This window comes from Lasiosphaeria miniovina (assembly GCF_030549165.1).
Source record: "Lasiosphaeria miniovina strain SMH2392-1A chromosome Unknown B0T26scaffold_1, whole genome shotgun sequence".
Classification (NCBI taxonomy): domain Eukaryota; kingdom Fungi; phylum Ascomycota; class Sordariomycetes; order Sordariales; family Lasiosphaeriaceae; genus Lasiosphaeria; species Lasiosphaeria miniovina.
In genome coordinates, this window is record NW_026848220.1 from 6,163,939 (window position 1) to 6,191,873 (window position 27,935).

A 27,935-nucleotide genomic window follows, 5' to 3' on the forward strand; every position below is an offset into this window, starting at 1 on the left:
GGTACTCAGCTGTCTTTTTAACCACAAAGCTTCCAGAGCAACTGCCGATCTTACGGCCTAGTCAGCTCTGTTTTTGAAGCTGGATTTCTTTGATCTTCTCTTGTAGTTGTGGGTCTTTGAGAGCGTTGTTTACCCTGTTACGGATATGCTCTCTCTCCACAAAACTCTCAGGTGCCAAATTTGGAAATGCATAAAAGCATCTTGCGAGACGGTGGAACTGGTCGCACGCAGGGCATATAGTAGAGGCTGTGCCCGAAGCTTCTTGCTTCTTTTTAGGTCTTTTGCCATCTGGGATACTGGCTGTGCCCGAGGCCGTATTTGGTCTCTTTTTAGGTCTTTTGCCTTCACCAGAACCAACCCTTTTGCGTTTCTGACCCTTTTGCTCCCCCTCATCCCCATCGGATACGATTTCGCTATCAGAAGCGTCCTCCTGATAGGCCTCTTTACCACGAGTTATGGCGGCAAAGGAAGGGCCGAACGAGCCTTTACCTACACGGTTGCCAACCGGTACGCGGGCATTCGCCAGTCGCCGTGCTTCCTTTCGAAAATCGTGGGCAACTTCCCGATAGGTAAGAGTTAACTGCTTGATCTTTGTTTGTTGCACCAGCTCGTAAGCTGTAACCCAGTTGCCTAAAATAGGCTGTACAGCTTTTATAAAGTCGTTGAACCAGGATCTTAGCCGTGTCGCTTCTGGTACGCCTTTGTCTTGTGCTGTAGATAGAGCATTCTCCCATTGTTCTGACCATTTGATTAGGTCTTTAGGGAGTCGTGTAAGTGGCTTGATTGCTAGCTGATAGGCTTCTCGAGCGTCTTCTATCGCCTCGTCGTCGCTAATACCTGCTTGAGTCTGCAAGGCATTGTACCAATCCAGGATTGACTTGGTTGGTTTGCATGAGGTACGTTGATAGTGCGTGCTCACTGTTTTCAATACCCACTGCTTCAGTCGTTCAATCCTGTCGAATTGCTGAGTATAATCCTTGAGGTTGGCTTGGTAGATAGTCCATTCCATCTGGTAAGTCTTGAACCCATCAGTGGTTAGGTCAGCGATCGTGATTGGAATACTAGCTGGGCTAGCTTCTTCGTCGTCAGCAACCGATACGCTGGTGCCGCGGACCGTAACCGACAATTGACTAGGGGTCTTGTGTTTGTGTCTGGCCGGATCAGGGGCGGTAGGTTTGTTGAGAAAAGGGGTAAGCCCCTGAATCTGGGACCAGATGTCTCCGGCCACCGCCTGGGCTTGGAACTGCAAATTCCAGGTTTCCCAGTTGTCCGAGCTGTTCAGCGCGACAGTCTTGTCGTTGTTGGTGGTGGTCATCTTGACTGTTGGTCTTGGAAAAGAATGTTAAAGAATTGCGTGTCGGAAGCGCTGTTGACTTCGCAGTCCTGATAGTAGGTGGCTGACTAATCGGCTGATTGAGCGGATGAATGAGACTCTTAATTGTCAGACTGCAACAGCACTTCTAGGATTGTGTGCACCAGAGTGAATTGCTCTTGTTCTCGTCCTCCAGTCTTTCCACAAAAGACTCTCTCTCTTATACTTCCTTATGTGGCAATTACATGACGAAACCCAGTGGCGAAGATTACGCACCATAGATTCCAGAACCTTCTAGGCCATTCCATCTGACAGTTATGCACTGACCACATCCTAAACCAGAATGTCTGGTCGGGGTGTGCCAGCTCTTACCACCTGTCTGGCACCTGCCGTGACACTGAGGATACGGCCGCAAACCAACTACTACTGTCCGCGACATCCAAGACATCGTCACCGCTCACTCATGATTCAACCGTAAATAGCGACCCCTTGCTTTATCTCCCCTATCAGGCTCCAAGCAACGCCAAAAACGAGCAGTAGCAGACATTAACGGGGAGGGTTATGAAGAGAAATGCCAGCTTTCAGGATTGTAATGTCGCTCTATTCTACTTCTTCAGACTAACACATAGCACAGATCATAGCATACCTCACCTACCGCAAAAGGAAACAAAAATACAGGAGGAATTCCATACGACAGGTGTTAAGGAAGTGGGGAGATATGTATTTACGAGGCGAGTCTCAATGTGTACGATTGAGATCTTTACTGACGCGCTTTGGCGAACAATAGGATTAAGCACCTGCTAAGGGTCAACCAACAAGACCACATTGACCAGGTTGAGAAGCTGGTGGGCGTCAAATAACAAGACTAAATTGACCGGATTGAGATGCTAGTGACAACTATCGGTGGCCAGGTTGAGAAGCTGGTGAACGCTAACCAACAAGACCACATTGGCCGGATTGAGAAGCTAGTGGCAACTATCGGTGGCCAGGTTGAGAAGCTGGTGCGTGGCCATGGTGCCACAGAGTCGGAGCGTTCACTGCCAGCTCCACCGCCGCCTCTACCTCCTCCGCCGGAGAATTACGAGGCGTGTCTCGGCGGCTTTCGCAAGCCTGTTTTGCATCTGTGTCCTCTCCTCACACCCGATGAGATCCAACCTAATAGGGCCAGGTCGCTCTTGGAGAGCGACCAGCCAGCGGAGAAAGCGGTCGGTCTTCTTGTCTGTGCCCTGGGTTAGTGGTGCCAGGATGCTCAGGAGCGTCGTGGCGGCCAATCTAGTGTGTACTACACGGAGGCCATTTGCCAAGTAGAAGGCAGCCATGGGGACAGTCGATTTCACCTCTATGCTTATATTTTCATAGCACTTTATCGCGGGTTGTGCGGAGATGTTTATGGAAGCGGCAGCGCCATCATCACCAAAGCCGCAGTCATATTGTGTACTCAGACTCTCCTGTTGTCTAAGACTTCGCACAAGGATGTCACTGCAGAAGAAAACTCCTTGAGGGTGGCTTTTTGGATTTGCGTGGGAATGGAGAGGTACGAACTCCATGATATGAAGTACAACTGATACATATTAACATAATTATATAGTGAATTTTGTTCGCTTCTCCCATACCATAGAATCCTTATAGGGGCCCTGTGACGGCCCGCCTTACGCAGTAGGGATGTCACTGGTTGAAGGCAGCAACGAATGTGGATTTAAAGCTAAGGAAGAGAAAGGAATCTATCGCCGGGTCTGCGCAGGGCGCGGAGAAATAGGTAGTGGTGCTCAGTGCGCACAGGCCACACCCTAAGCACAATGCAGCCAATAGAATCAATCCTGTCACATGAGCCCTGTGGCGACCGTGACAGGCCCGGATTAGTTCTTTGCCTCCCGTCGCTCAGGTTTTATTAGTAAATGGTATCGATAGAGATACTACCTTGACTACGACTGCGTCTGTATGGCTGTATCGTACCATAAACTGGGCAGCAACTCAACCTATCCGGTTTTATTACGCTCTCTCGAAATGGGCTTGCCGTCGGCCGTTCCGCTCGACCTTAATGCCCCGGCGTCAAACATCACGATAGCACTTCAGTAGGCTACGCGCTGGAATATAGTGGCTACAAGCTCGATGTCGTTCATTCACAATTTCTGTGACGGTAATATTACCCCTGCGAATTTGGATATGGCCGAACGAGGCATCCGTGGTTTAGTACGGAGTTTGGAAGTCTTCCATCATTTTTCGGCACCAGCGATAGTGCTAAACGCTGTCGGGGTTGCTTACTAGTAATGTTAGCCCGTTGAGACTCAAGCTATTGATACTAACTACTAACCATCGGTAGGTAAGTCCGAAATATGTTACTTATTGAGAAGTGTCGTGGCAATAGAACCGAGTATAGTTGGTCGAATATCGTTCTGGATATTGACGAGCTTCTGTATCGTATAACTTCCTTTTTGGACGCCTTATTAGTCGGACCTAGTGGTTTGACTATTGATAAAGCCGCGCTGGCGTTTCGACGAAAGTGGGCGGTATCTTGCGAAGTTAGGTCTATTAATAGCATTACGTGGGAAGTCCTTCGGGTTAACGATAAGGAAATTAGTTACGGTGGCTTTCAATATAGATAGCGTTAAGGATGGGGATATTAAAGGCGGGGATGAGTAGCTTCCGAGTACTCGAGCTACGCAAACCACGTTCTCACAACTATCTTCCCTTGCTTATATCTTTATATCTTACCTTTATATTTATTTGTATTCTCTTCCGACTCCCGTTCCTCTACTTTATGTTCACCGCGATAGACTCAGAACCATGACCCTCGAAAGCAGAGCCAGCAGCGTTAGTAACTCGCCACAGCCAACACCGTCCTCTAAGCAGGGAGACGTACCGTACCATCTATCTATTAACGTACCAGACCCCGCCTGATCGAGCTCCTTGCCCCTGGTTACGGAATTGCCCTCTCTGGAGACCTCACTTAGGCCCGTCGTTGTGCTAGCTCTCGAGGAGGAGACAAAGTCGAGCTCGAGATAGGGGGTCATAGCGATGGTCGTAATTAGTCTCGATATTGTCCGCCAGGGCGATGCCCGTCCCAACTCTTGGCTGCTACCATGATCGTATTCTCATTAGCCGTTATCGTACTTTACATGGGAAGGCGGCAAAGCTAGCGGGCCGGCCTAGCACCGCCCTGCGTGCCGCAGTAAACCACCACGGGAGACGGTCAAACATATTCACCCGAGCGCGCGTCACGAGAACGGGCCACTATATATTAAGTCTAGTATATAGGGGTAGCGGCCCGGGTTGACAACACTTCCATCTGTATTGAATGCTGACAGGCCGGCCGCCGCTCCTGGCTACCATCAACCCTCCCCGCCAACACTCGCCTGAACTGTTTCGAGTACCGACATTCGACCTTGCTCCTCGAAAGAGAGACCGAATCTGCGGCTAGGACTTCCACTTAACCGAGAAGCCGGTTCCTACCAAAACGCCACCCGGCTGTTGGCAACCTCAGCCTGTTCCTCATTTCAAGCAGCAAAAACCCTCGCACGTCGCTTCTTCTCTCTCGCAAATCCCCATGAAACTTGCCATACCAGGGTAACAATTGGGATGCTGAGAAAGAGGGCCCAGAGAGCTACCCAACCCAGTATTATAGCGATAGAGAACACCCAAAATCCTCGACCTATATCTTGTAGTCCAGACTCGCTCAGCCCATCAAACCAAGGGTCATCTGTCGGCACTGAGAGTGCAACTTGCATGGATGATAGAACAAGGGATATACCGGCAAAGATAAACAACAGAGGCATAGTCGCCCTCGATACAAAGCTGGTGATAGACCAATGGGGGATCTCGTAGAACCACATCGTCCTCGCGTGTCGCGGGCGGAATATTCAGACGGCCCAGTTCAGCCGCGAGATGCGCAACTGCCCGTAATGATATCGCCTCGCGACGCTCTCATCAGAGAGATGGCGGAAGTGGGTGATGAATTTTGACCATTGAAGCCAGTCACTTACATCGTCAGGAATCAGGTAGGCCTCTTTCGCCAACATGAAATCCAGACGATGCGGCACGAGTAAAGCATATGACCGCAAGAATCCAACTGCAATCGAGCTGTCGAAGCCTGAAGATGAATTCTGTGTCGAAGGCTGTAGATATGTTGTCCAAAATTCGTAGTTGAGTAGGAATACAGGAATGGGCTTTATGTAGATTCTGTCCGGGTGCCAAGTGAGATGGAGTCTGGGATCCTCAGTAGGGACAATGCTTCGGCCTTTGACCTTTTGCGTATGGAGCGGGTCAATGTTTCGGCTGGACTTCTTCGCGACAATCCAGAGCTTCTCGTAAAGCTCGTCTAGGAGCACAGTTTCCAGGTGATGAGAGAGATGATTATAGACGTTGTCGGGGAGAAGACTGATAGAGGGATCTCCTGGTACGTGCGTTATAGATCCTGCCGCGTTTTCTGGTTCGGATGAGCCATTTTGAATGCTTACGCCATCGTAAGGGCTGAGACGGTCTGTATTCGGAGCACAGGATGGTGGAAAAGGAATTTGAGAATGGATTAAAGTAGACATCTGTTGTATTTAGATGGCGAGTTGGAGGTAATTTGTTGGCCATTAGGTAGATAGTCATGATGAAAAGTGCCTCATGAGGGGCTTAGCTGGCCGCCTCGTCGTAATTGGACGTCGATCGCTGACGATGGAGCGGGCACCCCACCCCGCAGGGCGGACGCTTCCAACCTCAGGCAACAACAACTCGCTTACGGTGGGCTGAAATATTCCAACGCTTTTCGTTCTGTGCAGAGTCCAATACCGCTTTCTACAGTACTATCTAGCGACCCAGCTACAAACGTCAAAGCTACCACGCAAAGCAAAAACACCTACACACACCAAACCCTAGGTCCGTTGATAAGCCGGGAGGTGACATCGGCTGCGACGAGAAACTGCACAGACCCGATCATCTGAAGGAGCGGGGTCGACCCCACTACGGAAACAGCCGAGCCGCCATGGACTTGACGACGGCAGCATACCTCCTCATCTTTCTCCTCTCGATCGCGTTTCTCTACGGCCAAGCCGCAAAGAGAGTACCCAGCCGGCTAGACTCTAACCAAGCCCCGAAGGCGAGATTCGAACTCGTCCCAACGGGCGCCAACGGTTTGCCCAGGCAGGCAGACGGATTTGAGTACGTGCAACCGAGGTGCTGCTGCACGCGAGATTTCTAACAGAGGTAGTATTGTCTTCGTCCACGGCCTAGGATCTAACCCCGATACGACGTGGCGAGCGACGAAACCTATAACCGGGGGCAACATACCTGGGGAAGCGGCGCCGGATAGCGAGTTCGTGAACTGGGTCAGCGACTTTCTCCCCTGCGACATTCTTCCGACGGGCAGCACCGACATTCGCATATTCTTTTACAACTACGACTCATACTGGAAGAGGGATGCGGTGCATACACGGTTGACAAACCTCGGAAATGAGCTCCTTGAGCACATCAATGGGGGGATCCGTGCGTCCGAGATGGTGAGTATTGAAGATTAGGCTCGGCTTTGGAATATTGCTGACGCGCTCCGGCCCTAGGAGAAAAGCCGGAACTTGATCTTCGTGGCGTACAGCTTTGGTGGTCTGGTTGTCAAACGGGTAAGCCGACAAGCCGCTCTAGATAACGGCGTATACTGACTGTAGTAGGCACTTGTTCAAGCCCGAGCGAGGCGAGACTTTGGCCACATCATTGACCATACTAAGGCGATTCTCTTCCTAGGTGCGCCGCATCGCGGGACCAGCTTCGGCACATGGGGCTGGTTAGCGGCACAAGCTCTTCAGCCGCTTGGGTCGAATCCACCGCTGTTGGCTAATTTGGGATATGATTCAACTTCGTTGCTCGACCTACATAAGGACTTTGTAGCGGCTGCACCAGACGACTTACGTGTTTTTAACTTCTTTGAGAATAGACCGACGCAAATTCTCCGGACATGGTTCGTTCAATGGCAGCAATTTGTAATTACCGTGGGATGTCAGCCTAGACGGTGCGAATGCTAATGCCAGATCCAGTGTGTCCGCGAGCAGTCCGCCACCTATGAGTACCGAAACGTTCGAAACATCGGGCTATCTGTTGACCACTATGGGCTCAATAAGTTTACATCAAAAAACGAAAGCTACATGATAATACTTTCGAAGTTGATGGAAGTAACAAAGTCCTGCACTCAGACGGTGAAGCGTTACTACGCTGTCCCGCTTGAGACGGTGCATACCTATACGGAGCGAGCCGAGCTGTCGGCGAAACTCGAGCAGAAGCTCCAGATACGGCACGAGAAAGCAAGCGTTCCATACGCGGTTGCTCTTTACGGATTAGGTGGGACTGGCAAATCCCAGCTGGCGCTAGCCTACGCCGAGAAGCATAAAGATCGATACAACCCCATCTTCTGGATCGACGCGACAGACGAGGAGGCAGTGCGATCTAGCTTCAGACGATGTGCCGCCGAGCTTAGGCTTCCAGAGGAGCGTGCGGAGAAGCAAGAGTCCGTTCTGACAGACGGAGTCGTGCAAGCAGTGCTCCGATGGCTTCGCGACAGAACAGAGACAGACAACGAATGGCTGGTGATTGTTGACAATGCAGACGATGTCAGCTGGGGGATCCAGAAGATCATGCCAAAGGGGAACCGGGGAAGCGTCGTCGTAACCAGCCGCGACGACAGAAGCGTGAGGCTCGTCCCAGGGGCCTGCGAACCGGTGCACGTTGGCGTTATGTTACCGGTGGAAGGAGTGGCGCTTCTCCTCCAACACCTACAGCCCAGCGTAGAGTCGGCTTCGGAGGGGATCCGACGCGACTGCGGCAAGATAGCGCAACGACTTGGATATCTGGCGCTTGCCATCGACCTTGCGGGCGCCTACATTAGCAACGACTCCGCACCTGAGCATGCCTTGTCGCAGTATCTTGCGGATTACGACAGACACCGCGATGAGCTCCTACAAATGGACGGCTTCCGGGGGCTGTTGCCAACACAGTTGACGGTGTGGACAGTGTGGGATACCACCCTCGAGAAGATTAAGAGAGAGCATTCGCGTCTGCAGCCCGAGCTACTGCTGACTTTCCTAGCGCAGTTCAAAGGCAGCATTGTGCAGGACGAATTGTTCCGTCTGGCGTGTCTTGGCATGACAACGGTCGACGCTCAGCTAGACGGTGAAGCTGACGAAGTCATGCCGGTCGGTCTCCGGCAGTTTCTATCACTTTACAAGGGTGAATGGGATAGTTTCCGGTACCGGCAGAGCCGCGATGTACTGGTCCGCTACAGCCTGCTGCATCGAGCGGAGGGGCAGTGGCCTGGAGTGACCATGCACAGTCTTGTGCAATGGCGAGCAATGCAGAAGCAGAACGAGCCAGATCGATTGTGGCGCTGGTGGTATATAACGTTTATTCTAGCGGCGTGCTGTCAAATGACAGGAGGAAAGGAGCAGCCTGAGTTCCGCCGACATCTGATGGTACATCTTCCGGATATAAGCAAAAACAATGCCGAAGATAGGGACCGGAGAAGATATGGGGATTTTGTGGGATTTAGGCTTGGTCGCGTATATTACGACGAAGGACGGTGGGAGGAGGCCGAGAAGCTGTTTGTGCAGGTGATGGAGACGAGTAAGACCAAGCTCGGGGCCGATCACCCAGATACGCTAACGAGCATGGCCAACCTTGCGTCGACATTTTGGAACCAGGGCCGGTGGGAGGAGGCCGAGAAGCTGGGGGTGCAGGTGATGGAGACTCGCAAGACCAAGCTCGGGGCCGATCACCCTTCTACGCTAACGAGCATGGCCAACCTTGCGTCGACATTTTGGAACCAGGGCCGGTGGGAGGAGGCCGAGAAGCTGGAGGTGCAGGTGATGGAGACGAGCAAGACCAAGCTCGGGGCTGATCACCCTTCTACGCTGTCGAGCATGGCCAACCTAGCGTCGACATACGGGAACCAGGGCCGGTGGGAGGAGGCCGAGAAGCTGGGGGTGCAGGTGATGGGGACTCGCAAGACCAAGCTCGGGGCCGATCACCCTTCTACGCTGTCGAGCATGGCCAACCTAGCGTCGACATTTTGGAACCAGGGCCGGTGGGAGGAGGCCGAGAAGCTATTTGTGCAGGTGATGGAGACGAGCAAGACCAAGCTCGGGGCCGATCACCCTTCTACGCTAACGAGCATGGCCAACCTTGCGTCGACATATAGGAACCAGGGCCGGTGGGAGGAGGCCGAGAAGCTGGGGGTGCAGGTGATGGAGACGAGCAAGACCAAGCTCGGGGCCGATCACCCTTCTACGCTAACGAGCATGGCCAACCTTGCGTCGACATATAGGAACCAGGGCCGGTGGGAGGAGGCCGAGAAGCTGGGGGTGCAGGTGATGGAGACGAGCAAGACCAAGCTCGGGGCCGATCACCCAGATACGCTAACGAGCATGGCCAACCTTGCGTCTACATACAGGAACCAAGGCCGGTGGGAGGAGGCCGAGAAGCTGTTTGTGCAGGTGATGGAGACGAGCAAGACCAAGCTCGGGACCGATCACCCAGATACGCTAACGAGCATGGCCAACCTTGCGTCGACATTTTGGAACCAGGGCCGGTGGGAGGAGGCCGAGAAGCTGGGGGTGCAGGTGATGGAGACTCGCAAGACCAAGCTCGGGGCCGATCACCCAGATACGCTAACGAGCATGGCCAACCTTGCGTCTACATACAGGAACCAGGGCCGGTGGGAGGAGGCCGAGAAGCTGGGGGTGCAGGTGATGGAGACTCGCAAGACCAAGCTCGGGGCCGATCACCCAGATACGCTAACGAGCATGGCCAACCTTGCGTCGACATTTTGGAACCAGGGCCGGTGGGAGGAGGCCGAGAAGCTGGGGGTACAGGTGATGGAGACTCGCAAGACCAAGCTCGGGGCCGATCACCCTTCTACGCTAACGAGCATGGCCAACCTTGCGTCGACATTTTGGAACCAGGGCCGGTGGGAGGAGGCCGAGAAGCTGGGGGTGCAGGTGATGGAGACTCGCAAGACCAAGCTCGGGGCCGATCACCCAGATACGCTAACGAGCATGGCCAACCTTGCGTCGACATTTTGGAACCAGGGCCGGTGGGAGGAGGCCGAGAAGCTGGGGGTGCAGGTGATGGAGACGAGCAAGACCAAGCTCGGGGCCGATCACCCTTCTACGCTGTCGAGCATGGCCAACCTAGCGTCGACATACGGGAACCAGGGCCGGTGGGAGGAGGCCGAGAAGCTGGGGGTGCAGGTGATGGGGACTCGCAAGACCAAGCTCGGGGCCGATCACCCTTCTACGCTGTCGAGCATGGCCAACCTAGCGTCGACATTTTGGAACCAGGGCCGGTGGGAGGAGGCCGAGAAGCTATTTGTGCAGGTGATGGAGACTCGCAAGACCAAGCTCGGGGCCGATCACCCAGATACGCTGTCGAGCATGGCCAACCTCGCTTGTACTTGGAAAAGTCAAGGTCGACACGCTAATGCTTTAGCTCTGATGGAGGATTGTACCCAGGCTCAGCGGCGGGTTCTTGGCCAAAAGCATCCCGAAACGCTATCGTCTTTGGCTACCATTGCAAAGTGGAGTAGCTAGGGTGGGCTTTATTATTACTTTGTACGTATCTGGAAGATTCTTCTAGCTTTTTCTTATGAGACGAGTGATACGTATAGTATGTACTAGACAGTATTGTAGATTAGGTATGCAATTAGTGGGTTAGTTTGAGCCTTATGGCCTTGTATTTGATTAGTCGGTCGTTACAGGACTTGTTCGCACGTGGTGGCGCGCGAGCCAAGCGCCGAAAGCAGTCAATGCATTTTTGTTCCCCCAAGCTTCCGGCTCCCGGCTCCAGCAAGTTTTGGAGCCGACTTGTTTCGATATAAAGCGACCTGCGATGTACTGTGTGACCCACAGCTAGGACAAAATGGCCCGTGCGGAGAAAGTTTGAACATTGAAATCGTGGACACTGATTTCGGTCTGTACTATATTCGGAGAATCTAAAAGCTAAGGAAAAGAGGAAGCTATCGACGCTAGCAGGGGAGCTTCGGTGGAATTGGGTAAATATTGGCTACAAGACCCTGCATGGTACCGCTAAGAGCTCTATTTACGGTATATTCCGTAGCGATTTTGTCACAATATTGGGATTAGTGAGCAAGAAAGATATAGAAGCTGCTATGTGATTCTTCGCCACCAGCTTTTGCCACTATTCATAACTATAAAAAAGAGACTTTTGACCCTGCCAAAGGGAACAAGAGATTAGACCTTTTCAGACAATTCAAGCCTTACCTCCCTGCATCAAATGCTTCATTTCCGTTGCCCTGTGAATGCGCGTGACAGTTTTAATTAGGCATTCCATTTCACGTGCCTATGCGAGACGGAGTAGTGGGCGTTTCTAAAAACGGCATTCTATCAGCTAAACTCGACACGGAATCCGTTTTAATCAAGATAAGAGATAAGACGCCGCATTTTCTTCTGGAGCCCCATTTTCGACTCCTGTATACCCTCATTTTCAGCCACTTTGAGTCTCAGAGACAAGGCTTCCGACCGCTAGACTAGTAGTTGAGTGGGTGACCACCAGCGAATCCCTAGTGCTGTATGTTTTTGGCACTTCTTTTTTCACGGGCGCCCTTGCCAGTATTCTTTTAGGCTCAATCGTATCGTTGCGCTAGTGGCATTCCAGCGGTGGCCGTGGCGGCGGCACATCTTTTTCGTCGCTTGGCGTCATTACTGCTGCAGCCGTCGCTGCGCCGCCGATGGTACCTAACAGGCTCACCCCCGTCGGGATTAGCGAACTCCTACTAGTCAACGTCATCATTACCGTCAGGCTTCTTAGAGACGATGAACCCTAGCTTGAATAAGATAGTAGCCCGATATATTTCTCACCAAGTCCAAGTCGGTAGGCCCGCATTTGAAAAATATTACTACCCAATACAATGGCGACTATCTTCCTCATTCTTTCAGATACGTACGACGATGCCTTCCCCGACCCAGCGTCGCTCCCCGGCAAGGTCGACGTCGTACTCCACTACGGGGACCTTACCATAATCGGAGTCCTGAGCAACTATAAGAAATCCATCGCCAATAGCCGCCTAGATTTGGCGCCTGCATTTGGCGCATCGGGCGGTGGGGGCTGCGGTTGAGGGACCCCAACCGCAGCCATCGCGGCGCCTCGAAAAACACGCGCTCCGGGTAATATATTAGTAGAGATCAATAGGGTAATAATCGTAAAGTATTCGGCGTGCCTATTCATAGCTGGAAAGCGTTAAATCGGGCGTGCGATTGAAGTTATATTACGAAGAAACTGGTTCATTTTGGCGGGGGAGCTGGCTAGAAAGTTGAAGATACCGCACGGACCACCCACAACGGATTGACAGCTATCCTACCACCAAAACAAATTCTCGTGATAATTCTACTGCGGTGCAGGGGTAAGTTTCCCACCACATCAAGTATCTCAGAACTGACAGGGGTTCCGCGCTAGCAATACTGTACAATATAACCACTAGATCTACAGCTAGTATTTTGTGTGCATTCCATCCGCCTTGATCACTGCCTCGCACCGGCTAGGCATCGAGTCAAGTAATGTTTGGAGATGGGATTCCGGGAGCTGTTGCCAAGCCTCCTCCACGTAGGTCTTCAACTTGGTATATGACGGCCAACAAGATTCATAGGGTTCAGGTCTGGAGAAAAAGGGGGCCATTCAATCACTTTGATCTTCGGATTCTCAAGGTCCTTCTTTGTGCCAGCCGCTCGGTGGCCAGGTGCGCCATCTTGCATAAAAGAAAGCTGTAAACCGTGCCGCTCGAAAGTATCGTCGATGAATTCGTGGATGTCGGGTAAGATATGCCTGCGGTAAGATTGTTGATCGATCCCCATTCCTTTTCCCAGAAGATTCCAGGGCCTTTAGTTGAGCCGTAAAAACAACCCCAAAACATCCACCCTCCCTTTCTCTGGTGTTTTTCCACGATACAGGTAGGGTACTATTCCTCATCGATTTGGCGTATAACGTACTGTTTATGATGAGGGCTACTAACTACCCAAGTCTCATTGCTCTAAAGGATTATACGCTACTGCTCAGGAGTCTAATCTTCATGTTCTATAGCCCAAGCTAGTCATTTCTTCCGGTTGGCTTCTGTAATAGGGGGCTTTCGGCGAGCAACTCGACGGCGAAATCCGTGACGGTAAAGGGCATTGCGAATCGTAATCCAACTAAAAAGGCTGCTAAAAAGGACTATAGAAAGTTCCAAGAAGCTCATCCTGCGGTGCTCTTTCGATAAAGACACATACTGAATAAGCTCCAGCTCTTGATTAGATGTAATAACACGTGGCCGACCAGACCGTGGTGCAACCTCGGCCGAAAGAGCTCGTATCGCATGACGAATATGGTATTTTGTATAACCGGTGGCTTCTTGGATCTGGGGTTGGCTAAGGTGGCCGTCAAAATAGAGGGTACGAATACGCTGACGCTGTTCAGCAGCAAGGTGGCGGTTAGAAGGCATTGTGGTAGCTTGCAGGCTAGCTTATTAGTTGTAAGGTGGAAATTCTGGTATGGAGGAAATTGTGGTAGAAATCTGGCCGAGGTGGGCCTAGTCTAGCACTAAAAATACAGGGTCCCTGGTCGGTACTTAACAAGGGGGCAAAATTTTTGTACGTAACCACAGTATATTTCGATGTTCATGGTCTAATTGTTGGATTTCTAGGGGGCAAGCCCTCTAGGACCCCCAGTGCCTGCGGCGCTTTTGCCCTGCCGCGCGCTCCTGCAGGTTACAAAGCTGCAATTGGAATCCCCCCAAGGCGATCCTTCCTATAACGGCCTCACGACAACAAAGCAGCATTTAACGGCTTAACACGTCCGAGGATTATCCGATCGACCAGTCCCTCGAGTCCATTTCGACACGGACGAAAACTAGCCAACCGCAGTGTGAGAAACTTTCGGCACTCTTACGGTAATATAGAATACAGCCTCTCTACGCCACCTCCGGCTCGCAAGCTCGCCTACGGTGGCTCCGTTCAGCTGAAAGATGCCAGCGTCAGGTCAGACGACCTAGAGGAGCAGGCCATGGCCACGGCCGCCCTCGGGGCGGCCGTTGGGGAGCGCGCGGCGCAGGACGAGTGGCAGTGCTGCAGCTGCACCGACGGCAAGACATCGGCGGCGTGCAACCAGGTTGGCTTCGGCATGTGCGCCGGCGAGGACTTCTACAGGCTGTGGCTAGGCCACGGCCACGACTTCGACAACTTCTTCGACGCAGGGCGGCGCATTGGACCACTGCCAGTAGGGCGAACGGCGCAAACGCGGGACTGGTGCAGTCCAGGGGTGGGTCTGACGAGCCAGTGTGGGGTGGATTGTAGAGTGGTTGCTTTCTCTTCTTTCCTGAGCGCCGCTGGAAAAAGTCTCTCTGTGCCAGTTAGTCATCAATCCCTTGTTTTTACGTCTAGCCAGACTCGCTCGTTATAGCATCATGTCTCCAAGCACCAGTCGTGGACACAAACCAGCCTGCCCTTGTATGTGTCTCTTTCACACGGGTATCGCCTCTGCTTTGATTGCTAAAAGAAATGTGATTCTGTCTATCGTAGCCCCGTGCCATGCAAAATCTGACTCTGGCCATGCAGAATCTGACTCTGGGACGTTGAACTAACTTGCCGGGTAGCCAGCCCTGTACCCAAGGCTCAAGCGGCAGACCAAAGCATAAGACAAGGAGCACATATCTACTTCAATTAGACCAAAAGCACCAAGAAAAGGACATTTAAGACTAATTGGAAAGACACCCAAAATTGGAAACACTAAAGATTTTAAGAAACACCATACCGGTAAATAGCGTTAGAATAGCGACACTTTGGACCGTACGACAAAGGATGTAGAGGGTCGGGTGCATAGGCACGTGACGGAGGAACGTGCTGCACGGAGATCGGCCCGCACCTACATAAATTAGGTCCTATCAGCTAGAACCGTAGGTAGCACTAGACATGAATCAACGTACTATTCATCACCCCCCTGAGATTGCATCGCGATACAACGCCTAGGCACAATCGTGGCTAGAGCGCCACGAACAAATAGACTAATTTACGACCTCAGAGACTAGTCCAAAGGGGTGTATAGCACGAACAGCGCGATATTCGGCCCAGGTAGCGATACTTACTCGCAACCTAAACCCTAATCGCCCTGCACTAGGTAAGACAGGCACGGGACCCAGACCTCCAGGCAACGAGTATCTGTTTTGCCTGGTTGGCGCAGCGGTAGCTCACGAAACTAGGTATATAAGGCCGTAGCGCCCCCTATCCCGCACACCCTCAAACCCTCAAACCAGCGCCTTCTCAAAAACGCGGTACTCGCTCTCGGTAACCAGGAACTGCGCCAGCCGCGGCCAGCGCGCCGCCACATCCGTCTTGGTCGCCACGAACCGGTAGCCCATGCGCGCGTACCAGGCCTCGAGGCGGGCTTTGAACGGGTGCTCCCAGCTAGCAGGCGCGAGCAGCTCGCAGAGCATGATCTCAGCCCCCAGAGCACCGCGGGCGTGTGCCTCGGCGAAGAGCACGAGGGCGCGGCCCGTGCCGGTGCCGCGGAAGCGCGGATCGCACGCCAGCATGGCGAACTCGGCGACGTACGCGTGCGCGTGCGAGTCCTCGGAGGGGGATGTGTGGTTATGGATGGCCACGCAGCCCAATACTATTTCCGTTTCCTGCTCTGAAGATGATGACGATGGCGAGGACCAGGCCACGGCAAGCTCGCCGGACCGCACCATGGCCGCCAGCCGCGCGCTGTTGGTGCGCCGGTAGTCGGCGCGCACAATGCCGGCCTGGTCCACCGTGTAGATGCTGTTGATGAGCGCGGCCAGCTTGGCCAAGGCGGCGTCGTCGCCGGCGAGCGACGGCGGCGCCATGGCGATGCGCGCCGGTTCTGGCGCGGTGTTTGTCTCGCTGGTTGTCTCGCTGGTTGTCTCGGTGGTTGTCTCGGTTTGGTTTCTCTCTGCGGTCGCGTCATCTTTGAGAGCCACGTGGCTTGTCTGGCTCGGCTGGACCGGTGGCGTTGGCTCTGTAGTGTCTGCCATTTTGTCTGGGAATTTAAGCTGTGGATGTAAAAGGAACCAGTGTTGGAAGTTGGTGGCGCTCGGCCTAGTCTTGACCTTCTCCGTCTTTGACATGACGAAGGCGACGCAGGCGGGGGCTGCGGGCAAACTGGAGAAATAATTAGTGATTACTCTTCATGTCCGATGTCGGATCATGTCGAGATGTCGCCATCAAGACGTAGACGACCGCCGGCTGCCGACCCCCTGCCATGAACAGGAAGTAGGAACTGTGCCGTGCTGTATTGTTCACCCGTGTAACCCTATAAAATGTGTACGTGGTGACGGGTATGGGCCATTTCACTTTTGTGATATATCTACAGTGGGCGGCAAAAAGTTTGAAACCCAATTTCGTACCCCGAAAGCCGCTAGTAAGCCGCTAACTAGAAGAAGACGACGCGTATTAGTCTCCCCTCACAACCAATTTTTTTAACAATAACAAAACAACAATCCTACTACCATAGCACGACAGTCGGAATTATCACCTCAAACACGCTCGCGTATATGTGAGCTATATTCTTCAAGACATGGCCCTACACGTATTCATAAGTTACATCCAGAAACCCCCCTCAGTACGATAAAGACTACAATACGACGCGAGGCTCTTCGAACCGACAATCGGACACGACCGCGGTCAGGAGCACCACGCAAGATTACCGAAGAACAACGAGACTAAATCTACGATACAATCACACATACGAATCCCCACGTATCTCATAGAGACCTTCTCGATTCGGTGGATAATGTGATCAAAGAACGATCACTCCGAGGCCTTCTTCACGAAATGGGTAAACGAAAATGGCGCCAATTGTGGAGACCTCAATTAACCGATACATAAGCTGCCGCACGACTCGCTTGGGCTCGACGCTGCGAGCATTATACAGAGGCAGATTGGAAGAGGCTTAAATGGAGTGACGAATGTACTGTGGAAAGAGGGAAAGGGATACGACCAGTTTGGACCTTCCTTTGGCCATGCGAACAACTTGCACAACATGATGTAAAGGAAGTTTTGTGTAGTGGGAAGGGTGTGAAGAAGATGCTTTGGGCTGGCTTTGGCTATGGTAGCCGTACCGGCTTAGTCCCCCTTGATGGTGACCCTCTGTCGGCGAGAGAAGGTGTCTCTGGATGGGTTATTAGCTGTTTGTACGAAGGTATGCTTCCAGACTTTGTACAACCTGGAGATATCGTTATGCACGACAATGCCTCGGTACATACAGCTCGGATAGTAAAGGCTGTTCTCGATAGACTCGGTATTCAGGTTATGGTCTAGCCACCGTACTCTCCAGACCTTAACCCAATCGAGAACCTCTGGGCACTCATGAAGGCCGAGATATACCGGGAGTATCCAGAGCTTGAGCATGCTCCAGATACAGAAGAGACCTTACAGAGGTTAATTAGTGCTGCACAGCATGCCTAGCATGCAATTGACTAAGCAATTCTAGATAGATTAGCGAGTTCAATGCCTCACCGCGTTATGGCCTTTATTAAAGCGGAAGGTTGGTATACGAAATATTAAAATATTATTTATTCCTAATACGGCTAGCGGCTTTCGGGGTACGAAATTGGATTTCAAACTTTTTGCCGCCCAATGTAACTATGGAAGTTCCACCTTAAGGCAATCGTTATCGAAGCAGACGCAGCAGAATATAAAGGTTGCAGTTTCGATATTTTCAGTTCCAAGCAGAATTTGTCAATGGGGAGTAGATCAGGTACCTTGGTCTACACTCTATAGTTATCTTATCCACAACAATCTCCTCTTCCCAGAAGACACTTCTGGCTATAATAGTATCAGGTTAACTTGTAGTGCAGAATCTTGCTGGCAAGGTGTTCTTGAATTGGCGTGTATTGTGCTCCATTGGGGGCTCCCACTCAATGACCTTTGATCGCAAGAATAGGGAGACAGGAATATGCACAACCAGAAAATGCACAACCAGACAATGCACGTGAAATGTGAATCTATGGATTAAAGGGTATGATTTTCATTCGCTCTAGTTCTAGAAGGAATACACGGGAGTGGAACACGCAAGAAGTATTGAAGACAAATGGCTGCAATTTCCTTGCCAATATCAAATTACCCGGGCAGGAGAGGACAGGATCGAGAGAGAAGCAAGCTGCGAGATGCACCCGGGCTGCACCCTCTCTAGCTCCGTAGCGAGATCCTTCCAAATGTCCTTCTGTAGTTTGAGGCCCTCCTCGTTGAGGAGCCAATCGGGAACCCAGTTCTCCTTTATCTTGCAGCCTGACAGGAGCTTCCCGTGGCCCTCCGGGCCGACCACCAGCCCGTGGAGATAGGTGCGGCTGCCCTCCTCGGCAGTGCGCGCCATCAGGGCCTTGAGGGTGCCGTGCACAATCTTGGTGAACGTCCGGCCCTGGTGGCCTAGGCCGGTGGCGCAGAGCCCGGGGGCGACCATGGCCACGACGACGCCGGTGCGCTCGACAGGGCACAGGGCGGCGAGCTGGCGCACGGCGGCCTCCTCGATGAGCTTGCTCATGGCGTAGCGCTGGTCGATGTTGGCCAGCTTCTCGTCGTTGAGGAGCTCGAACACTGGCCCGCCCCGGCTCTTATCCATCTCGCCCTTGGCGATGTACCCGAGGATGCTCACGATGAAGACGACGGTGGGGCGCGAGCCGAACTTGCGGGCGCAGGCGCTGAGCTTCGGCATTATCAAGACGCCGAGGAACACGGTGCTGATGACATTGACGAAGATGCTCGTCTCAAAGCCCTCGGTGGTCGACCAGGCGTCGAGCATGACGCCCACATTGCAGACGAAGCCGTCGATCCTGTCGACCTCGGCCGAGATGTTCTGGGCAAAGCTCTGGACCGACGCGTACGACGACATGTCGAGGTGGCGCACCTGCACGACGCCGGTGCGGCCCGTCGACTTTTCAATCTCGTCCTTGGCTTTCTGTCCAGCGGTGAGATTCCGGACGGCGAGGATGACGGTGGCGGCGGAAGCCTTGACGAGGTGGCGAGCGGTCTCGAAGCCGAGGCCAGAGTTGCCGCCAGTGATGATGTACGTCTTGCCAAGACTCGTCGACTCGTTGACGAGGACGGGGAGCGTCCTGTACTGCTCGGACAGGAGCCTGTGGATGACCATGGCGGCTGCGTGATGCTCAGGGGCTGTCAAGCTTTAGGGTGAGTGATTTGGTGAGGCTGAGGGCTGAAATCGAGTGAGATGGACCAAGTTGGTTCTCGGTTTGTGTCTGGTTTGATGTTCTCGGTTTGTGTCTGGCTTGGATGTTCTCGGTTTGTGTCTGGTTTGGATGTTTGTTTGAATGTCTCTGGCTTTGGCTCTGAGACTCTCTGGTCGGCTTTGCGGCGGGAGAGGGAGTACTTAACATTTTCTTTTCGGCCGCGTCGATGGAGTCATGGTCAGGTCGTGATGCCGCTAAGGTATTCGGGAGGGCATTTCGGATATCCGAATACCGCGGCCCCGTCAATGCCCCGGGTTTGGGTCGCGATGGTGTCGCCGAGGATCGAGGCGCGTTGCCTCATGCTGCCCAGCTAGCCTCTGTCCCGCCCTTTATGTTGGATGTGGCCCCGTTTGGTGGATGGAGTGGCGCGCGAAGGATTGGTGCAGAAGCCAATAAGCGAACGGCAACCTCATTCGGAGAATTAAATCGGGAACCTGCATGACGGGCAGGGCAGGTGCGAGGCCACAGGCTTGGCTACCTTGCGAGCGGGCCAATCAGATATTGGTTCCCGCTTTGGGGCTAGACCTGATGGCGCCCTGGCTGCGGGCGTTCCCGTGCCTGCTCCAACAACGGCCAACCTACCGCCCTTGCTTCAGCAAACTTCTTTTCTTCCCAAACTTATCTCACACATCTACACAGGCAACCCCATACTGGCATCCTTTTCTAGACCTGGTCCGATTATAACGTATTCCCTGCGCCCTGCCCTGACCATCCACGAGCACGACGACAACCAGGCGACCGTCAAGTGCCACCGCGTCGTCGGCCCCCACAGCTTCCAAGTTCGAGGTGGCCCAGCCACTCCTGATTGAATTTCGAACCGAATCCCGAGCAAACCAATCCCTCACCCCCTCCTGCGACTCTGTGAGCCGCGCCTTCACGACAACACCGCGCGCTCTGGCAGCTGACGTGGCAAGAGCCCCCCCTCCCTTCTCGGCCTCCTGCAAGCGCCGAGCCCCGAGCGTGATAATTATCCGCAACTGCGCTGTAAACTTGACTAGATCTGCTGCATATCGTATCTCGAACCCACAGACTCGTCGACTAGGTTTGCGGCTTGCCATATCCTCCAGCTATGGTGCTACAGTTTATCGACCAGGGGGCTGCCGGCATTGGCCTCTCTGAACGTCGCCTCATCCGCTCCCACGTCATGAAAGGCAGAAATGCAGGGAGACCGCGCCAGTCGAGCAAGAAGCAGACGGGCGTTGTCCATATCAGGCGCATTCTGCCCATGAATCCACCCCCGGGTGTCTTAATGCCACCATGCACACGCCCCCTGTCTTGGAACGACCTGACCTTTGCAACATTTCCGGGCGAGCTCGATGGCGAGTCGCGCAGGCTGATGCATGCATGTAAATACTAGAGCCTCTCTGGAACTCGGGCCCCATCTGAACTCGGGCCCCATCTCTGCTGCGGCCGTTTTTTCTTACACTTCCTCTCAGGGTTCTATGACATTAGCGACTCCCTATTCCCATCCCAGTTCTGCGACAAATTCGACATTGTACAGTCAGTTTGGGTGAACTGCATGGTGGATGAAGCATGTATGCAACCCTCTTCCCATTTGTTCCTGCCGCCTAGCTAATCATGCAGACTTCCACTCCACCCTGGCCATCTCGGCATCTTATCTCAACTTCTTCCAGCGCAGGACCAAGACATCCTCCAAGGACCTGCAGCACGTCTCAAAGGCTTATGCTCTGGTCAACCGCAAGCTGTCAGGCCCTGACTCGCTTTCCGACGGCGCCATAGCCGCCGTCGCCAGCCTCGCCATCTATCAGCAGATACATCACCAGTTCTCGACAGGCCGGGTACATCTCGATGGCCTCTGGAGGATGATTGAGCTGCGGGGAGGCATTGCCAGGCTGATGAGGGAACGCCGCCCGTTGGCCATCAAGCCGTTAAGGTAATTATGCCCTGCAACCTGCCATTCTTGCCCCGGACCAAAGTCTCACCGTCTTCAGGCTAGATGTCGAGCTGGCGCTGCAGACCGGGGCTGCCACCTTGTTCCGCGGTGACGAGCTGCCTCTGAGGCCCGTTTTGTGCTGCGACCCTCGCGTCACGATCGTAGAGCCGCAATACGCCGCCGATGGCGCCACCGCGGCTCCTCGGCCCCTTAAGCAGGACGTCACCAGCTTTGCCCGCCTCCTAGGCTACTGCAGCAATAGCAGCAGCAAGAGAGTCGAGAATCGGGTGAGGGTCAAGCCCCTGGACTTTGCAGAGACCCTGGTATGGCTCCTGTACCGCCTCGTGGCTGCTGCACCACCCCTAACGCCCACGACGGGAGTGGAGACATGCTCCCAGGATGACCTGGTACACCTCGCAATGCTGGCGTTCATGACCAGCCTGCTTCCTGGCTACGGTGCTCCTTTCGATAGCCACGATGCCGCTTCCGCCGCCGGCTATTACCCGCTGCTCGCGGACCGGCTGGAGAGTGCCATCCAGGGTCAGGCTCCGCACAGTTACGTCGCACCAGCAACGAGCGATTGGGACATCGCACCAGCAACGAGCGATTGGGACAGCCACGACAGCAGCGACGACTGCGACGGCACGACAGCGCATTTGCTGCGGCCGTTCTTGTGGGCACTCTTCATGGGCGGTATCACGATCTTGAAGCGCCACGACCGTCGGCAGTGGCTGTCGGTGTTGATCGTCCGCACGTGTGCGCGGCTGGGCCTGCACGAATGGCCCGCCATCTACAGCCAGCTTTCCGAGTTTCCGTGGATTGACACGCTGCACAGCGCCCAGGGCCGGCACCTGTGGGAGGACGCCAAGCATGGACACGGGGGCGTGTCGGAGTAGGCATCGAACCTACTCGGAATTTTCTTTTTCTTTTGGATAAACTAGCCAGTTATACTTCTTACACACGCGCGAGTTGCGGGAGAATAATGTTTCGGTTCTGATTACCGCCGATTTTCTTTGCATACCATTGGCGCTTTGATACCTAGTCGATATCATACCCGACAGATATTTTAGTCATCTCATATAAACAACAAGACAGCTCAAAATTGCCACCAGATTCCAACTAAACCTTTACCCGCTCAACTGTCCCTCCAAACATCAGAGTCAACCGGAAACAACGCAGCCGACACGGATGGATGCCTACGCCGCTGACACGTGCGGGAACATTTGCGTGCACACGCCGCGGTTGATGTCCTCGCCGTTAGCATACGACATCCACAGCTGCTGGCCGCACCATTCGCCACCTGCGACGCCACTGCCGCCTGCGTGTTGACCTGCGGCCAGTTGCTGCCGGCGCTGGCAGTCGACATGTACGCATAGTAGTGGTATGTATAAGGCGGTACGTTATACGCGAGGTTCAGCCGCCCTGCGTCGTCGAGTGCCCACACGTACTTGTTCTGCACGCTCGCCGCCGTCGACCCGGACGCCCCGTTCCACGTGATCCCTCCCGTCAGCCCGTTGAGCAGGTTCGCGTAGATGAGCACCGTGCTGCCCGACTGCGTCCCGTTGGCTTTGAACGCGCCCAGTGACGCGCCGACTAGGCATGTGGATGCTGTCTGGGTCGCCGTGGCGGAGGTCGTCGCCGTGATGGACTTGGTCGACGTCGTCGTGGAGGCGCTGTTCGTGGTGACCAGGTCGACGGCGGTCGCCGTGTCCGAGACTGTCGCTACGGCGGAGACGGTCACGGTGGACGTCGACTCGGCGGTGGAGATTACCGTGGACAGCACCGGCGCGGATTCTATGATGGTGACTGTGGTGGACGCCGTCGAGAGCGTGACGGTGGCGGGCTCCACGCCGACGCAGGCGCACGCCGACGCGTACTTGGCAAACGACGTGCAGGCCGAGGCCGCGTATTCGGGGAACGACGCGTCGCCTTGGCGGATCTTCAGGACGGGGCTGGTCTTGGTGACGGTCGTGGTCGAGATCTGCGTCTGCGTGGCGGCGACGACGGTCGCGATGGTCGTCGACACGTTGATCTCGGTCTTCGCCGTGGAGGTGGTTTAGACTGTGAAGAGGACTGCTTCGGTCGTCGCGGTTGTGGTCTCGGTGACGATCACGACTTGGGATTCGACTTGGGTCGTGTAGTCGACCGCGGCGTTGCTGATGGTCTCGTACACGGTGCTGGGTCTCTGTGAGCAAGGGACGCGGGGAGTTGAGCGTGGGTGGCTGAGCGAGACGCCTCACTGTACGTCTGGCGTGACCGTGACGGCGAGGTACGACGAGCAATGCGCCCATCTCGGCCCGGGACGCTGTCGACGGCGATTTCTGATGCACCAGGGGTTAGTAATGTCCAGGTCCCGCTGCCTGCAGCGCAACATACCTCGCAGGCATTAGTTGCTCCTGCAGCACGTGGCAGCGGCAAGCCCAGCAAAGGCCGGCAGCAGCGCAAGGGTGTGCTTCATGGCACGAATAAAGAGCGACAGAATCGAAATAAACGAGTGTGGGTAGCGGCTGGACGGGAACGGCGTTCAAGCTGAAGTGTGAATTGAATTTCACACACGCTCAGCCGGCAGTCAAGTCCCAGCGCAGCGGACGCGAAGGGCTGGCTTGGCAAGATTATCTATTTATCCCACCAGTCTTGCGTCCGTCCGCCTGCAAGCCCATTTCCCGGATTGCTCAGCTCGTGGCAAGCTCGGTCTGGACCGCCATGCGTGGCCAGGAGATCCACGATCGAGCCCGGGAGAGCCCTGGATAGCGCCACCTAACGCGGCCTTGAGCCCGGGGTTGGCCAACGAGAGCCCTCCCCAGGGCCGTTAGCGCCACAATAGTTTTCGTTGGGATATCGCAGCTAACCGAGATGTCCACACCTCCGGGCAGATTGCTCCAGGCGAAGATAGACACAGCCCGTGCTAGGGCCAAGTGTAGATCGGGCTGGCAATCTCTAATCCTTGGTCATGAGACTTTTCTCATATGTTTAATCATCGAAATGAGATGTAGTATATGGAGTTGAAACTTGAAGAATCTCGAATTACACAACGCAAATGGAGACAGCGAAAAAGCATTGTTGCTACCCGCCTCTGTTCCGTCTGATAACTCATAAACAAATACCAAATTAGTGATTATTCCACCCTTCAGTCCTTTCGTTCGACTGCAAGATACCCCGTCTCTCGCCCATCAGCATTAGCTCCGATAAATCAAACCCCTTTAACAACAACCCCTTTAACAACAACATCAAGAACGCCCCCGCGCCCTGTTCTGGCTGCGGAGGCTGAACTTCAGCCAGCCAATGCTCGACGCAGCCTCGTAGACGCGCGAGGGCATGCGCACGACCGTCTCGCGGTACAGGCAATCAGTCTCGAAGCGCCAGCTGCACAGGACGGCGCGCAGCATGCCGCCCTCGCGGCCGCAGAGCAGGGCGACGGTGGGCGGGCGTTCGGCGGCGAACACGCACACGGCGAGCTCGCCCATGTCGAAGAGCGTGAAGAGGTGGTGGTATCGGCGACGGCAGCGGCGGCAGCGGCACCTTCGGATCACGAACCCACGCAGGCTCGGTGCCGACGCGCTCGCGCGGGTCGCGCCAGTCCCGGGCGAACGGCGTCGCCGACGGCGCGTAAGTCAGGCAGCCCGTGTAGTTGCCGAACACGAGCTTCTCGAGCTTGGCGATGGGCAGCACGCCCTCGAAGGCGACGAGGCTGGGCTTGCTCTTGAGCACGGTGCCGCCGAACAGGCGGCGCACCGAGAAGGGCGACGGCGCCAACAGCAGCAGGCTGAGAAGCAGGAAGGCGGCCAGTACCCAGATGATGAGCGACAGCCGCACGTTCTCGACTATGCCCGACCAGTACGGCACGTAGTTGACGGCCGTCTCGAAGCTGAACGTCAGCCACCACAGCCCCGACACGATGCAGAAGGCCGCCAGCGTCTTCCTGAACCCGTGGCTGCGGTGCACCACCGGCCGCGGGAAGACCTTCCACCGGATGTGCACCGCGCGGCAGTTGTCAATGATGACCGTCTCGTCCTCCTCCGCCACGCCGACCACCTGGCACAGCGGCGTGATGTGGTGCACGTACGTCTCGTACTCGTCGCGGCCTGCCAGCTCTTCGAAGACGGGTGAGCCGACTAGCACCGCGACGCCGCTGTCGGCGGCCTGGGAGGTCGCCTTAGGCAGCAGGCACAGCATGCGCTCGACGAGCTGGTCGCTGTCGTTGCCCAGCGACAGCCGCGCCAGGTTCTGGAACAGGCTGTCGGCGTCGCGCCGCTGGATGCGGTAGTGCAGCAGGCCCATCACGGCGTACGCCAGGTCGGACCCCGTGAACTCGTTGCGCTTCTTGGAGTCGAGCGCCGCCACGGCCGCCGGCAGCAGCTCGAGCCGGCTCAGCGAGAGCAGCCCGGAAAAGTGCTCGGCCAGCACGCGCGTGGCGCTCCCGCCCTCGGTGCTGTCGCGGCCGTTGTCGTCGGCGGCGACCTAGAAGGTCGCTGTCATCTCCGTCTTGTGGATCTGCTCCGACACCAGCTGGCCGCCGTTGCCCTCGCGGCACACGAGCAGGCTGTGGCCCGGCGCCAGCAGGCCCTCGGGCAGCGTCCACATGCGGTCGCCCCACGACCGGCGGGCAGCGAGCGTGTCAGCGCCCAGCATGATGGCGACGCGGCTGGCCCCGCGGATGACGTCGCACATGGTGTAGACGTCGTAGTCGGTGTCGGCCGGGCTGGCCTTGGACACGAGGCCGTCGTCCATCCAGAAGGCGGCACATTGCTCCCGCTCGGCGATCCTCTCGGCCAGGCGACGTGCCCTGTTGTTGGTTCTGTCGCCCTCGCCTTGAACTAGCTCCATTCGTAGCTGATAAAGATGTACTTGAGGCTGGCCTCGGCGATGCCGTCGACCTCGGCGATGCTGTCGACCTCGACCCAGCCGTGGTCCGTCTTCTTGACCAGCCTCCGCGGGCGCTGCGCACGCCGCCGCACGTCGAGCGCCGCGGCAAACTTGTCCTTTTGCTGCTGCTCGGCGGGCTTTTCGTTCTGCTCCGCCGACGGCGCCATGTCGAGATAGTTGACGGCGTATTTGGGCCAGCCCCAGTAGTAGCCCGGGAATTCGGTGTACGTGTCGGTGATCTCGTCCTCTTCCCAGTCGCCGACGCCCGGGATGGCCAGCATGACCTGGATCGGGATGGCGACGAGCAGCACGCGTCACGCGCAGTCCAGCTTTGAGAGCGCATTGCCGCGCTGGAGCGGGCCCAGAGCCCACTCGGCGACCTTGAGCACGACCGGCGCTCCCCCGGCGAGCTGGCTGCGGATCCAGTCACCCTTCTCCAGCTCGTCGCGGCTGGCGAGCACGCGGTCAGACGCCTGCACGACTAGCCGCTTGGGCACAAAGTTGGTCGGGCTGAGGTAAACGGCCACGTCGTCGAACTTGTGGCTCTGCTGGTGGAACTGGTTGACGTATATGTACTTGCCGTCGGGGCCCTTGACCACGGTGCCCTCGTCGTCGCCGTGGTCTCCGGGGCTCTGGGCGGCGCTGCTGCCCGGCTCGGGGTCGGGGTGTCCGCTGCCGGCTGGGAGGGCGGGGCGGTAGACTCGTCGGAACTGCTTGAAGCCGGGCTTGCCGCTGAACTGCTCCTTTAGGTTTTCTTCGACCTTGCTGAGCTTGCCCGCTTTCGACCATGGCCACCAAGAAGTCTCTTGCTTCTTTGCTAGTTCCGGGGGCGCGGAAATGGACTGCGAGTTGCCGTGCTCCAGGCTCACACCGCGGTGGGAGTCGGGATCCTTTCTCGGGGAGTCGGTAGTTGCCATGTCCCTCTTGTCCGTCAACTAACAGATGTGCCGAGGAAACGAGAGCAAGTAAGAATAGTTTGATGTGAAATTGGGCATGAAGGGAACCGCAATAGGGGAGCGAAAGCCAAGAAGGGGGTTCACATCTACGGATAAGGCTCTCTGTATTTACCCGTGCCCCACCCCACTCTTCTTACGAGTTCAGAGTACCACCAGGAAATGAGAGTCCAGCAAAAGGCGCACGGCCTGGGCCAGTCGAGCCGGCTGGCCTGGGTGCGCTGGTTTATGCGTGCCGCTGCAATAACACCAAGAAATGAACCTTGCAGATAACGGGCATATCGGGGCCAGTTATAGGGTAGCCGACGCCTTGGAATCGTGCCCGACGCTGGCTGGCTGGCTGGCTGGCTAGCTAGCTACCGGGATCATAGCCTGGCCAAGACACTTGCTTGGATTGCTTCCAGTTGATCTCATTGCTTGCAAACAGAAGGGGGACGGCTGACGCCTGCCCTCTACCTTTGGGAGAGAGAGGGCTGTCATGCAAGCCCTTGTAGACCTATGCCGAGAATGGAAAGTTTTGAGGCCCAGAAGATCTTGCAGCCAGCTCCTCAAGAGGCTATTAGTTGAAAAGGGCGATTTGCGTGATTGGGTGAGATCAACCTGGGCGTTCGGTTCAACGAGGTAGGAGAAAAGTTGCTATTGGCATATTCTGCTTCAAATTACTCCCGTATTTCAACCAAGTTATCTGGTCCAGCCACCCACCTG

The 27,935-nt window shown here is 55.1% G+C and overlaps 10 protein-coding genes across 10 annotated transcripts; 4 read left to right on the plus strand and 6 right to left on the minus strand.

The window, feature by feature from the left end:
* Positions 1-61: 61 nt before the first annotated feature.
* On the minus strand, positions 62-1,315 carry B0T26DRAFT_633254 (uncharacterized protein; the record flags this gene model as incomplete). The annotated part of the gene is made up of 2 exons (XM_060436524.1): positions 62-288; positions 349-1,315. The coding sequence occupies 2 exons, from the start codon at positions 1,313-1,315 to the stop codon at positions 62-64; spliced, it is 1,194 nt and encodes a 397-aa protein (XP_060303590.1).
* A 3,167-nt stretch (positions 1,316-4,482) lies between these two features.
* B0T26DRAFT_689474 (uncharacterized protein) lies at positions 4,483-6,070 on the minus strand. The gene is made up of 3 exons (XM_060441035.1): positions 5,176-6,070; positions 5,061-5,127; positions 4,483-5,030 (listed from the first exon to the last, which is right to left on the minus strand). The coding sequence occupies exons 1-3, from the start codon at positions 5,845-5,847 to the stop codon at positions 4,807-4,809; spliced, it is 963 nt and encodes a 320-aa protein (XP_060303591.1). The 5' UTR covers positions 5,848-6,070; the 3' UTR covers positions 4,483-4,806.
* Positions 6,071-7,257: 1,187 nt separating this feature from the next.
* B0T26DRAFT_79505 (P-loop containing nucleoside triphosphate hydrolase protein) lies at positions 7,258-10,158 on the plus strand. Its single transcript, XM_060446901.1, has 3 exons — positions 7,258-8,991; positions 9,748-9,791; positions 9,919-10,158. Exons 1-3 carry the CDS (start codon positions 7,429-7,431, stop codon positions 9,944-9,946), a joined length of 1,635 nt encoding a protein of 544 aa, XP_060303592.1. The 5' UTR covers positions 7,258-7,428; the 3' UTR covers positions 9,947-10,158.
* A 463-nt stretch (positions 10,159-10,621) lies between these two features.
* Positions 10,622-10,970, plus strand: B0T26DRAFT_689477 (uncharacterized protein). The gene has a single exon (XM_060441036.1). The coding sequence runs from the start codon at positions 10,654-10,656 to the stop codon at positions 10,861-10,863; it is 210 nt and encodes a 69-aa protein (XP_060303593.1). The 5' UTR covers positions 10,622-10,653; the 3' UTR covers positions 10,864-10,970.
* A 1,230-nt stretch (positions 10,971-12,200) lies between these two features.
* On the plus strand, positions 12,201-14,954 carry B0T26DRAFT_746588 (uncharacterized protein; the record flags this gene model as incomplete). Its single annotated transcript, XM_060444710.1, has 3 exons — positions 12,201-12,390; positions 14,220-14,536; positions 14,913-14,954. 3 exons carry the CDS (start codon positions 12,201-12,203, stop codon positions 14,952-14,954), a joined length of 549 nt encoding a protein of 182 aa, XP_060303594.1.
* Positions 14,955-15,161: 207 nt separating this feature from the next.
* Positions 15,162-16,622, minus strand: B0T26DRAFT_689484 (uncharacterized protein). The gene has a single exon (XM_060441037.1). The coding sequence runs from the start codon at positions 16,401-16,403 to the stop codon at positions 15,561-15,563; it is 843 nt and encodes a 280-aa protein (XP_060303595.1). The 5' UTR covers positions 16,404-16,622; the 3' UTR covers positions 15,162-15,560.
* A 1,714-nt stretch (positions 16,623-18,336) lies between these two features.
* Positions 18,337-19,622, minus strand: B0T26DRAFT_809046 (uncharacterized protein). The gene has a single exon (XM_060447251.1). The coding sequence runs from the start codon at positions 19,421-19,423 to the stop codon at positions 18,392-18,394; it is 1,032 nt and encodes a 343-aa protein (XP_060303596.1). The 5' UTR covers positions 19,424-19,622; the 3' UTR covers positions 18,337-18,391.
* A 967-nt stretch (positions 19,623-20,589) lies between these two features.
* On the plus strand, positions 20,590-22,310 carry B0T26DRAFT_737273 (uncharacterized protein; the record flags this gene model as incomplete). The annotated part of the gene is made up of 4 exons (XM_060443428.1): positions 20,590-20,866; positions 20,957-21,055; positions 21,093-21,414; positions 21,473-22,310. 4 exons carry the CDS (start codon positions 20,590-20,592, stop codon positions 22,308-22,310), a joined length of 1,536 nt encoding a protein of 511 aa, XP_060303597.1.
* Positions 22,311-22,774: 464 nt separating this feature from the next.
* Positions 22,775-23,168, minus strand: B0T26DRAFT_689490 (uncharacterized protein). The gene has a single exon (XM_060441038.1). It carries the CDS (start codon positions 23,013-23,015, stop codon positions 22,815-22,817), a length of 201 nt encoding a protein of 66 aa, XP_060303598.1. The 5' UTR covers positions 23,016-23,168; the 3' UTR covers positions 22,775-22,814.
* Positions 23,169-24,641: 1,473 nt separating this feature from the next.
* Positions 24,642-27,194, minus strand: B0T26DRAFT_670976 (uncharacterized protein; the record flags this gene model as incomplete). The annotated part of the gene is made up of 5 exons (XM_060439257.1): positions 24,642-24,869; positions 24,949-25,872; positions 25,918-26,197; positions 26,260-26,561; positions 26,658-27,194. 5 exons carry the CDS (start codon positions 27,192-27,194, stop codon positions 24,642-24,644), a joined length of 2,271 nt encoding a protein of 756 aa, XP_060303599.1.
* Between the last annotated feature and the right edge of the window lie 741 nt (positions 27,195-27,935).